The sequence below is a fragment of the Lucilia cuprina genome, chromosome 4 (genome assembly GCF_022045245.1).
Source record: "Lucilia cuprina isolate Lc7/37 chromosome 4, ASM2204524v1, whole genome shotgun sequence".
Lineage (NCBI taxonomy): Eukaryota > Metazoa > Arthropoda > Insecta > Diptera > Calliphoridae > Lucilia > Lucilia cuprina.
Window position 1 is genome coordinate 92,481,198 of NC_060952.1, and position 12,725 is coordinate 92,493,922.

A 12,725-nucleotide genomic window follows, 5' to 3' on the forward strand; every position below is an offset into this window, starting at 1 on the left:
ATTCATGAAAATATTATATTACGAATAAATAAATATTTGTTGCGAATGGATAATTCTACTCCGGTGGAGTAATTTTCAATATTTGGCCATAATGTAGCAGCCGCCAGACGAGTTTTGTTATAGAAAGCGTTCCGGAACAGACTTTTTTTAATTAATCTCTTTATCTACATAGTGTATATAAAACAATATTGTTAACATTTAATAGATTTCAAAATTAAGCCATAAGGTAGAAGTCAGCTGCCGCCATCCGGGAAAATACTTCATATGCGTTTCTTAATATTAAGTGTTCCAAGAGAGATTTTGTTTAGTTAAACGCGTTATTTACACAATTTTAATATAAAATATAAAACAATATTGTGTAATATGTTAATATTTAATAGAAAAAAATTTATTTTTTAAATAACATATTTGTATACATCCCAATTATGCCAATATTTAAATAAAATGATATTTGTTTACGAGATGCTTGGTATTTTCAGATTTTTACATAAATAATACAAAATATTAGCGAAGTTTTTCTCTGTTTAACGGACATTTTTAAATATAAAAATGTAAACAATAACAAACTTTGACAGCTAGGAAAACCAGGCGAATTAAGAAAAAAAAATTATCAGCTGATTGATTAACACCACCTTATATGACTTCGCCTTGAGTGGTTTAGTTTATTGGGATTTTTATTAAAGAATCAGCAGCACTTTAATCAATTGGGCGTGTGTAGTGTGTGAAAAGTAAAAGTATTTTGTGTTAAAAAAAGTCATAAAAATTTAAAACTAAATTAGACAAAAGTGTAAAAATCCTAAACAAAATGGGTCTTAAAGGTTGTGAAGTACAATTGGATAATCCCTGGAATACATATTATGCTGGTCAAACTATAAATGGACAAGTAAAATTAACATTTGATTCGGCAAAAAAAGTCAGAGGTAAGTGATTTTTTTTGGCAATTCATTTATTTAGTAGTAGATATTTAAAAATAAAATAAGTATTAATCTCTATGGTGTCTTATACTCATTATTATCGTTAACGCAAAAATAAGCAAAGAAAAATATTAGTCATTTTTTTTCTATCCATACTTTTAGTTGTATGTATCACATCATCATTTAAAAATCAAAATGTAAAAGCAAAAACAAAAACATCATCATCACCATCATTAAACATTTTACTAGCTAATTTTTACTATACGTCATTTAAAATAAAAAGTAAATTATTTTATTGTTGTTAGGTTTTATTTTCTGTGTCTCTATATACAAATTTTATATTTGCATATTTCTGTCGAATTTCTCTATTTTGTTTTTACATTGTTGTTGTTTTAAATTAACTTTACAAGTTGTCAAAAATCTATCAAACGCAAACAGTACTTCTTCTTTTTCTTATTGTTGTTTCTATTTACAGCTAAAAAAAAATCCCTTTGTTTTTTTGTTTTTCTACCACCCACTTTGCCCACCTCCCTTTGCTTTTTACTAAAAATAAAAACCTGCTTAAAATACCAACAAACACCACTTGTTTATTTTGCTTTTTTTTTTGTTCATTTCTTTGTAGTTGTTGTTTTTTGTTTTCGATTGAAGTTAAGTATGTAGAGGAATTTTTATTTAAAAACAGACCTCATTCTTCTTTAATGTATTATTGTTGTTTTTGTTTTTATTGTTGCTGTTTTTGCCAAAAGCCGGTTCTTATATTATTTTTAGTTAAGAAATTTTCTTTTCAATATGAATGATTTTGTTGTTCTCTTGTGTGTACATATTTTTTTTAGTTCTTCTGTTCTTCATGTTGTTTTTCCAACTGCAAGTAATGTGTTTGTTTTGTTTTTCATTCTTTTGCAGAGTGGGAGGTTTTGTTTGAACGCATTGTTCTCCATTTTTAGAATAGCTATATAGTTTTTGTTTAATGATGTAGGGTTTGTTGAACTGAATTATTGTGTGTGCACTCAAATGCAATTGAATGGAAAATTATCTAAAAAATATGCTTACTAAAAAGGAGAGTTCTTTTTTTTGTATTAGACAAATGTGTAAGATATAAGGAACAAGTTTTCTATTGAAAATTATTTAGATGGAGAAATATATGGTAATAAAGTTAAGTAGAAATGGCGTTTTGAGTGGTCAGTATGTATGCAACTTTTTTTTTGTAGAAAACTGATCAGAATCTGAGCAATTCTATCCGTTAGAAGTTGAGCAACTATTTCTCTAACAAATTGGCAAGTTTGCCTGTAGAAAAATGGTTAAATCGCGTCACCTTCTATAGAAAAGTGATCAAAATCTAAGCAACTATTTCTATAGACTAGTGATAGAAATCTAGGCAACTTTTCCTATAGAACTTTTCTTTTAGAAAAGTGATCAGAATATGAGCAACTTTTCGTATAAAAAAGTAATCAGAATCTGAGTAACTTTTCCTAAAGAATAGTAATCCGAATCTGAGCAACTTTTCCTATAGAAAAGTGATCAGAATCTGAGCAACTTTTTCTTTAGAAAAGTGATCAGAATCTGAGCAACTTTTTCTATAGAAAAGTATTCACAATCTTAGCAAATTTTCCTATAGAAAAGTATTCGAATTTGAAGGACTATAGAAAATTATTGAAATCTGGGCAACTTTTCCTATAGAATTGTGATCAGAATCTGAACAACTTTTCCTATAGAACATTTATAGAAAAGCGATAAAAAGCTGAGCAACTGTTCCTATAGAAAATTAATTAGAAACTAAGCAACTTTTCCTAAAGAATAGCAATCGGAATCTGAGCAACTTTTCCTATAAAAAAGTGTTAAAATTATAGGAAAGTGGTCAGAATCTGAGAAACTTTTTCTATAGAAAAATGTTCAGAATATGAGCAACTATTTCTATAGAAAAGTGATTAGAATCTGAGCAACTTTTCCTCTATAACTTTTCTTATAGAAAAGTGATCAGAATCTGAGCAACTTTTCCTATAGAAATGTAATCAGAATCTAAGTAACTTTTCCTATAAAAACGTGTTTAGAATCTGTGCATCTTTTCCTATAGAAAAGTGTTCAGAATCTGAGCAACTTTTCCTATAGAAAAGTGTTCAGAATCTGAGCAACTTTTCCTATAGAAAAGTGTTTAGAATCTGAGCAACTTTTCCTATAGAAAAGAAAAGAAACTTTTCCTATTAAAAAGTCTTTAGATTCTGAGCAACTTTTCCTATAGAAAAGTGTTCAGAATCTGAGCAACTTTTCCTATAGAAAAGTGTTGGGAATCTGAGCAACTTTTCTATAGAAAAGTGTTCAGAATATAAAAAACTTTTCCTATAGAAAAGTGTTGAGAATATGAACAACTTTTCCTATAGAAAAGTGTTCAGAATATGAAAAACTTTTCCTATAAAAAGTGTTCAGAATCTGAGAAACTTTTCCTATAGAAAAGTGTTCAGAATCTGAGCAACTTTTCCTATAGAAAAGTGTTCAGAATTTGAGCAACTTTTCCTATAGAAAAGTGTTCAGAATATCAACAACTTTTCCTATTGAAAAGTGGTCAGAATATGAGCAACTTTTCCTTTAGAAAAGTGGGCAGGATCTGAGAAACTTTTCTATAGAAAAGTGATTATAATCTTAGCAACTTTTCCTTTAGGATAGTAATCAGAATCTGAGCAACTTTTCCTATAGAAAAGTGATCAGAATCAGATCATATTTATTCATAGATTAATTGTCAAAATCTGACCAACATTTCTATAGAAAATTTGTTTTTAAATACATACATATGTATATGTATAAAGAAAAGTTAAAAGGATTTTCTCAAACACAACAGTACTTGATTAAAATCAATAAACGATAAATTATATTAAGAAAAACAAAAGATGTAATTGACCGAAAAAAAGTTCACACAATGAAAATAATTCACATTCACTCGTACCATTTTTAAAACCATATTATAATATGTAGATATACGATGATGTCATGCTTTAATAGCGTTTAAATTTTTATAAATTACATTCCATATTTGTTAATCAAACGAAATTCATTCTCTCATTCATTGCACACATTTATGTACATATTTCCCATAACACATATAAACAAAATTGCACTCCAAGCTCATATTTCGTATAATAATTTGAATTGTTAATTACAAAAGAAAAAATTGTGAAAATTTTTAAGGTATAATCATACGATTTTTGGGCGAAGCCAATACAGAATGGTCGGAGACACGTAAGGTAACAAGTAGTGAAGGACGTGAAGAAGATGAGACTACTACGTTTAAGGGTCATGAGGAATACTTTCAAATACAATATTATTTGTTGGGTGGAAAAAATAGTGAGTAAATAAAATTACAAAATAACTCAAAACTAAACTTCATATTTTGTTAAGGTGCTGAAATTGAGTTGCCTGCTGGTACTCATACTTATCCCTTTACTTGTGCATTGCCCCCCACTTTACCCTCCTCTTTTGAGGGTGAGTTTGGTCATGTGCGTTATACCATTAAGGTTACACTCGATAGACCCTGGAAATTTGATCAGGACATGAAAATGGCCTTTACGGTTATCTCTCCGGTTGATCTGAATCTCAATCCTCGTGTAAAGGAACCTTTTAAATTGGAATTAGAGAAATCATTCTGTTGTTTCTGCTGTAAATCGGGTCCTTTATCGGTTATAACCACTATACCCGTTACCGGCTATGTATCTGGACAAATAATACCCATAACCTGTGAATGTGATAATGCCAGTAATGTGGGCATCAATGCTGTTAAATTTGTTTTACGCAAACGTGTAACCTTCACCACCACTCAACCGAGAGCCGAAAGAAAGGAAACAAAAATCACCATAGCCGAACTAAGTATTGGCCCCGTAGCAGGTGGTGAATCTAGAACATTTACACAACAATTGGAAATACCAGCACTGCCACCAACAAATCTGGTTAATTGTGGCGTTATTGCTTTGGATTATGATCTACATATTGAATGTGATGTTAGTGGACCTCATCGTAATTTAACGGGTAATATACCCATTACTTTGGGTACTATACCATTAGCTTCCTTCAAACCACCAGCACCATATACTGATGTGCCAGCTCAAGTTGTACCGCAACAGCCTACAGATGATCCTTCAATGGCTCCTACTCAACCGGTTAGTCCAGCTAGTCCACCAGAGGGTCAAGGTGGTGCCATGGGTTGGAATGTAGCCGATAGTGCTGGTGGTCAATTGTATCCTAATATACGTAAGTTGTATTTTTCTTATTGAAATTAAGAAATTCTATAACAAAGTTGTTATAATCCAAACAAATTTTGCTATAGAAAAATGATAAGAATCTGTGCAACCTTCTCTACAGAAAAGTAATTAGAATCTGAGCAACTTTTCCTATAGAAAAGTGATCAGAATCTGAGCAACTTTTCCTATATAAAAGTGATCAGAATCTGAGCAACTTTTCCTATAAAAAAGTGATCAGAATCTGAGCAACTTTTTCTATAGAAAAGTGATCAGAATCTGAGCAACTTTTCCCATGGAAAAGTGATCAGAATCTGAGCAATTTTTTCTATAGAAAAGTGTTCAGAATCTGAGCAACTTTTCCTATAGAAAAGTGATCAGAATTTGAGCAACTTTTCTTATACAAAAGTGATCAGAATCTGAGCAACTTTTCCTATAGAAAAGAGATCTGAATTTGAGCAACTATTCCTATAGAATAATGATCAGAATCTGAGCAACTTTTCCTATAGAATAGTGATCATAATCTGATCAACTTTTCCTATAGAAAAGTGATCAGAATCTGATCAACTTTTCCTATAGAAAAGTGATCAGAATCTGAGCAACTTTTCCTATAGAAAAGTGATCAGAATCTGAGCAACTTTTCCTATAGAATAGTGATCAGAATCTGAGCAACTTTTCCTATAGAAAAGTGATCAGAATCTGAGCAACTTTTCCTAAAGAAAAGTGGTTGAGATCTGAGCAACTTTTCCTTTAGAAAAGTGATCAGAATCTGAGCAACTTTTCCTATAGAAAAGTATCGTTTAAGATGATTTCTAAATAACATATGATTCTCTATTTCTTGTTCTCTCAGCTCCTCCTCAATTTGTTGAGACCCAGTTTAAGGCTCCCACAATAACTGGTCGTGATGATTCTGAACACACTCAAGTGATAGGTGATGCTAATTTTGCTCCTCGTTATCCTACATTTCAATTTAATCCCTCCGCTCCTCAAATGTAATTAATTTCAAATTGATTTCTTTTTGTTGCGTTAGACACAATTTTTCCTAAACTTTGGATTTTTGTTTCCTTAATTCCTTTTTTAATAACTTTATAAAGAATTTAATGTTGTATTGATTAACTATAAACAAAAGCTTAAAATGAAAATATGTTTAAAAAACTAAACGCACAATTATAAAGGACTATACTATTAAGTTTAATAAAAGAAACTTAAATATATAGAGGTATTTTTTTAAATGATATTAAAAAAAAAAACAAAAACAAAATGTTAAACAGAAAATCTCAAAAAATATTGATATTATTTTATTAGATTTATAATAAATTTTGGAATTTCTTTAAGTTTCCTCATTAAAAGAACTAAAATATTTTGAATATTTCTTTAAAATGTTGAATATATATTTTTTTGCAATTTCTTAATTTTCTTAAATATGCATTTAACACCGTCCTTTAATTGTTTTAATTTTATTTTTTTATATTTTATTAATTTTTTGTTCTACTGTTTTTTATATGAATTTGTTTAATTTTTTTTATTGTCTAACATTTATAAAATGATGAGAGTGCCTAAGAAAAGCTTAAAAAGTTTTTAAAGTTTTAATTTATATTTTATTTTATAAAAATTATAAATAAAAGAATATTTTATGTAAAAAAAAAAATATTTCAACTGCTTCCAATTAGTAAAACAATAAAACTAAATTAAAAAAGCATTAAAATATGCATTAAAACAATTACAATTACATATTAATTTTTATTTAATTTTTTTTTGTGTTATTTTTTAAAATATTATATTCTCTATAAAAAAAACAATATTCTAAATAAATAGAAACTATAATTTTTGATAATAAAATATAGAGCATTTTTAATTAGTAAAAACATTTAGGAACAATTTAGCAAATTTAATAAAAAACTGAAAGTAATTAGAATTTGAGCAACTTTTCCTATAGAAAATTGATTAGAATTTAAGCAACTTTTCCTATAGAAAAGTGATCAGAATCTGACCAAAATTTTCCTATAGAAAAATGATCAGAATCTGAACATTTTTTCCCATAGAAAAGTGCCCAACTTTTTCTTTAGAAAATTGACCAAAATCTATGAATCTTTTCCTATTGAAAAGTGATCGGAATCTGAGCAACTTTTTCTATAGAAAAGTGATCAGAATCTGAGCAACTTTTTATATAGAAAAGAGATCCGAATCTAAGCAAATTTTCCTATAAAAAAGTGATCGGTATCTAATAAATTTGAACACCTTTCCTATAGAAATGTGGTCAGAATCTGAGCAACTTTTTCTATAGAAAAGTGACCAGAATTTGAGCAACTTTTCCTATCGAAAAGTGATTAGAATCTGAGCAACTTTTCCTATCGAAAAGTGATCAGAATCTGAACAACTTTTTCTATAGGAAAGTGATCAGAATCTGAGCAACTTTTCCTTTAGAAAAGTGATCAAAATGTATACAACTTTTCCTAAAAAAGTGACCAGAATCTGAACAAATTTTCCTATCGAAAAATGATCATAATCTGAACAACTTTTCCTATAGAAAAATGATCAGAATCTGAACAAATTTTTCTATAGAAAAGTGATCAGAATCAGAGCAACTTTTCCTATAGAAAAGTGATCAGAATCTGAGAAACTTTTCCTATAGAAAAGTAATCAGAATCTGGTAAACTTTTCCTATAGAGAAGTGATTAGAATCTGAGAAACTTTTTCTATAGAAAAGTGATCAGAATCAGAGAAACATTTTCAATATAAAAGTGATCAGAATCTTACCAACTTTTTCAAAAGAAAAGTGATCAGAAACTGAGCAACTTTTCCTAAAGAAAAGTGATCAGAATCTGAGCAACTTTTCCTATAGAAAAGTGATCAGAATCTGATAAACTTTTCCTATAAAAAAGTGGTCAGAATCTGAGAAACATTTCCTATAGAAAAGTGATCAGAATCTGAGCAACTTTTCTTATAAAAAAGTGATCAAAATCTAAACAACTTTTCCTACAAAAGTGATCAGAATCTGAGCAACTTTTCCTATAGAAAGGTGATCAGAATCTAATAAACTTTTCCTATAAAAAAGTGATCAAAATCTAAAAAAACTTTTCCTATAGAAAAGTGATCGGAATCTGATAAACTTTTCCTATAAAAAAGTGATCAAAATCTAAAAAAAACTTTTCCTATAGAAAAGTAATTAAAATCTGATCAGAATCTGTGCTACTTTTCCTATAGAAAAGTAATTAGAATCTGATCACCTTTTCTAAAGAAAGATGATAAAAGTCTAAGCAACTTTTCATATACAAAACTGATCAGAATCTGAGTAACTGACTTGAATCTGAGCAAATTTTTTATAGAAATTTCCTATGGAAATGTGATCAGAATCTGAGCAACTTTTCCTATAGAAAAGTGATCAGAATCTGATAAACTTTTCCTACAAAAGTGATCAGAATCTGAGCAACTTTTCCTATAGAAAGGTGATCAGAATCTGATAAACTTTTCCTATAAAAAAGTGATCAAAATCTAAAAAAACTTTTCCTATAGAAAAGTGATCAGAATCTGATAAACTTTTCCTATAAAAAAGTGATCAAAATCTAAAAAAAAACTTTTCCTATAGAAAAGTAATTAAAATCTGATCAGAATCTGAGCTACTTTTCCTATAGAAAAGTAATTAGAATCTGAGCACCTTTTCTAAAGAAAGATGATAAAAGTCTAAGCAACTTTTCATATACAAAACTGATCAGAATCTGAGTAACTGACTTGAATCTGAGCAAATTTTTTATAGAAAAGTGATCAGAATCTGAGCAAAATTTCCTATGGAAATGTGATCAGAATTTGAGCAACTTTTACTATAGAAAAGTGATCAGAATCTGATTAATCTGAGCACCTTTCCTTAAGAAATTTGATCAAAATCTGAGCAACTTTTCATATAGAAAACTGATCAAAATCTGAGTAACTTTTTCTATAGAAAAGTGATCAGAAAACTTTTCCCATTGAAAAGCTATTAGAATCTGAGCAACATTTCCTATAGAATAGTGATCGCAATCTAAGCAACATTTCCTATAGAAAAGTGATCAGCTCCAGTGATCAGTAAAAAAAAACCTGTGCTAAAATTTTCAACAAAACTGTTGTAATCTTTTTTTTAAGAAATAAAACAATTTATTATAATTTTAATAACTTTTTTTGCTGAGATTAGTTGGTAATAGTTTATTGCTTTTTATTATATGATATTTTTATAAGATTTATCTAACAGCTAGATAAATACGATATTTATGAAACAAAGAAAAACAACAAAAATAATTTAAATTTATAGGAAAGCAAATACTGTCATTGATAACACAGTTTAGATCAGTTTATATATACACGTTTATTGTGTATGTACTTTTAGTAAATTTTCTTATTGTTGTTGTGTTATTGTAATTTGATAATGAAAAATTCTCAGCTTTTTTTTTGATAACCTTTTTAGAGGTTTAAAAACAAAATACATGTATAAACAAACATTTGACGTATTTTCTTACACTTAATGTAAAGAATCAATTAAATTTATAATTGTTTAAAAAAAATAGAATTCTTTTTTTTTAATTTCTATATTTAAAAGGTATTCCTAAGTTGAATGGTAATAAAGATTAGATTAAAAATTATGACAATTTAATATCAAAGGCAAAGTTTTTGAAAGAATTTTTTTATAGAAAATCTTATTAAAGTCAAAATTTTCTATAGAAAATGTAAATTGCAAAATTTCTATAATAAATTATAATTGGCATATTTTTTCTCTAGAAAATATTTTTTGTATTAAATTTATGATAAATATAGTTTGGAAGAAACTTTTCTATAGAAATTTTAGTTTGAGACAAAGTTTTTTATGAAAATTTTAATTCAAACTTATTTTTCTATAGAAAATCTCTATTGGAACAAAAATTTTTATTGAAAGAATTTTTAACAAAGAATTTAAAACAAACTTTTCTATTAAATTTCTTAATAGGGACAAACTTTGCTATAGAAAATCTTATTTGGGACAATTTTCTAAAGTAAATGATAATTGGGAAAACATTTTTATAGAAAATCTTGATTTTAACACATTTTTCAAAAGAAAATCTCGTTTGAAATAACATTTTCTTTACACAATTTTCTGAAGAAAATCTAGTTTGTGACAAACTTTTCTATAAAAAAAACTTATTGGGAAGAACATTTTCTGTAGTAAATAGGAGATATAGACAAATTATTGAAATTTTTACAAAAGAAAAATTAACAAAATCTAAGCAACACTCACACTATGGAAAAATTGTCAAAATCTGTGTAAATTTTTCTTTAAAAAAGTGATCAGAATGTAAACAATATTTCCTATAGAAATATGTTCATAAAATGAGCAACATTTCTCATAAAGAAATTGTTAGAATCTAAGCAAGTTTTCTATATAGAAAATTTACTAGAATCTGTGCAACTTTTCAAATAGAAAAGTGGTCAGAATATGAGCAACTTTTTCTAAAGAAATTATTTAAGAATCTGAGCAATTTTTCCAAAAGAAAACTTTTTTGAATCTGTGCAACTTTTCCCATGGAAAAGTGGTGAGAATCTGAGGAACTTTATTTATAAAAAAAGTGGTCAAAATCTGAGCAAAATTTTCTATAGAAAAGATGTAAGAATCTGAGCAACTGTATCTACAGAGAATTGCTCAAAATCTGAGCAATTTTTCCTATAGAAAGTGATCATAATCTAAGCAAATTTTTATATAGAAAACTGTTTGGAATCAGAGCAAATTTCCATATAGAAAATTGATCGTTATCTGATCAACTTTTCCTATGGAAGAGAAGTCAGTATCTGAGCAATTTTTCATTTAGAAAAGTGGTCAGAATCTGAGAAAGTTTTCATATAGAAGAATGGTCAAAATATGAGCAAGTTTTCTTATAGAAATGGTGTTGGAATCTAAGCAACTTTTCTGATAGGAAACTTATAAGAATTTGTGCAGATTTTCCATAGAAATCGTAAGAATCCAAGCAACGTTTCCTATAGGAAAGTGATCAAAATCTGAGCAACTTTTCCTATAGAAAAGTACTTGGTATCTGAGCAATTTCTCATGTAGAAAAGTAGTCAGAATATGAGAAAGTTTTTATATAGAAAGATGGTCGGAATATAGGCAAGTTTTCTTATAGAAACGTGGTCAGAATCAGAGAAACTTTTCCGATAGAAAACTTATCAGAATCTGTGTACAGAACCTGAGCAATGTTTTCTAATGAAAAGATGTAAGAATCTAAGCAGCTTTTTCTGCAGAAAAGTGGTCAAAATCTGAACATTTTTTTCTTTAGAAAAGTGATCAGAATCTGTTTAACTTTTCAATAGAAAAGTATTCATTATGTAAAGTTTTTTTTCAATTGAAAACAATAAAAAAAAACTAAAGAAATGTTATTAATTCGGTCTGGATTTATTGCTAAAAAATTTGCTATATAGACAGATATCTGATAAAACAAAAATTAACCACAACAATGTTAACTAAAGTAAAAATAGTAGTTTTATTTTTAAAATACATGTATGTACAAACAATTTAAATGTAAAATAAATTAAAATTTCTTTTTATTATTAGTATCTCTTGGTTGAACATGAATCATAACTTTAATGGCACCACCCAAACCTTTGCGGGCGGTCTCAAAAGCCTTATCGGTTTCTGTAATGTCAAAATGGTGGGTAACTAAACGTTTAACATTCAGTTCACCAGAGGATACTAAAGCTAAAGCGGCAGAATAGCTAGAAATAAAAGAAAAAGTTAAAGGATTTCAAACCTTAGTTCTCAATTTCTTAAAGAGATTAAAAAAAAAAAACAACTTACTCATTACAATAACGGAATACACCGCGAATATCTACTTCACGGGCTAAGGCATTGATTAAGGGAATTTTAGTTTCGGCAGCACCCATGCCCACAATAACACAACAGCCTCCAGAGCGGGTAGCCTACAACACAAATTTATAAGCATTCATCCACCTTTATTTAATCTTTTTAACTTACAAAAATGGCCAATCTAATGGTAACCTCAGCGCCACAACAATCAATCGACTTATCGGGCATAGAACCCATCATTTGCTCCACCTTCTTTGCAGTATCTTCGGCTGTATCCTTAGCAGTCATTAGGTAAGTGTGTGTGGCACCCAATTCCTTGGCCACATCTAAACGCTGTTGTACCAAATCGGTTATCATAATCTTAGAGGCACCCATTGACTTGGCCACCAATAAAGTAACTAAACCTATGGGACCAGCACCCAAAATCAAAACTTCTGAACCTAAACTAACACCAGCACGACGACAGGCATGAACACCCACCGATAAGGGTTCCAATAGGGCACCTTCTTCCATGCTAACATGATCGGGTAATTTAAAACAGAAATCGGCAGCATGTTTATAATAGCGGGTTAGATTACCATCATAGGGGGGTGTAGCACAGAATTTCATATCAGGACATAAATTATATTTGCCCGTCTTACAGAATTCACATATATAACAGGGTACACCGGGTTCAATAGCGCAACGATCACCAACTTTTAAATGTTTAACTTTAGCACCCACTTTCGCCACAACTCCAGCTGCTTCGTGACCAATTATCATGGGTTTGGTGAGTACAAAATCACCAATACG

General features: G+C 28.9%; 2 protein-coding genes across 2 annotated transcripts in view; one reads left to right on the top strand and one right to left on the bottom strand.

Moving 5' to 3' along the window:
• Positions 1–666: 666 nt before the first annotated feature.
• LOC111688289 (arrestin domain-containing protein 17) lies at positions 667–6,404 on the top strand. Its single transcript, XM_023450776.2, has 4 exons — positions 667–920; positions 4,092–4,247; positions 4,302–5,147; positions 5,985–6,404. The coding sequence occupies exons 1-4, from the start codon at positions 806–808 to the stop codon at positions 6,128–6,130; spliced, it is 1,263 nt and encodes a 420-aa protein (XP_023306544.2). The 5' UTR covers positions 667–805; the 3' UTR covers positions 6,131–6,404.
• Positions 6,405–11,591: 5,187 nt separating this feature from the next.
• Positions 11,592–12,725, bottom strand: part of LOC111688285 (sorbitol dehydrogenase) — a 5,556-nt gene continuing 4,422 nt past the window's right edge. The window contains exons 3-5 of the mRNA XM_023450773.2: positions 12,102–12,725; positions 11,925–12,046; positions 11,592–11,842 (exon numbers count right to left, since the gene is read on the bottom strand). The exon at positions 12,102–12,725 is cut by the window's right edge and continues 65 nt beyond it. Of these exons, the coding sequence (XP_023306541.2) occupies positions 11,659–11,842; positions 11,925–12,046; positions 12,102–12,725 (930 nt within the window). The 3' untranslated portion in view covers positions 11,592–11,658. The remainder of the gene's footprint in view (positions 11,843–11,924; positions 12,047–12,101) is intronic.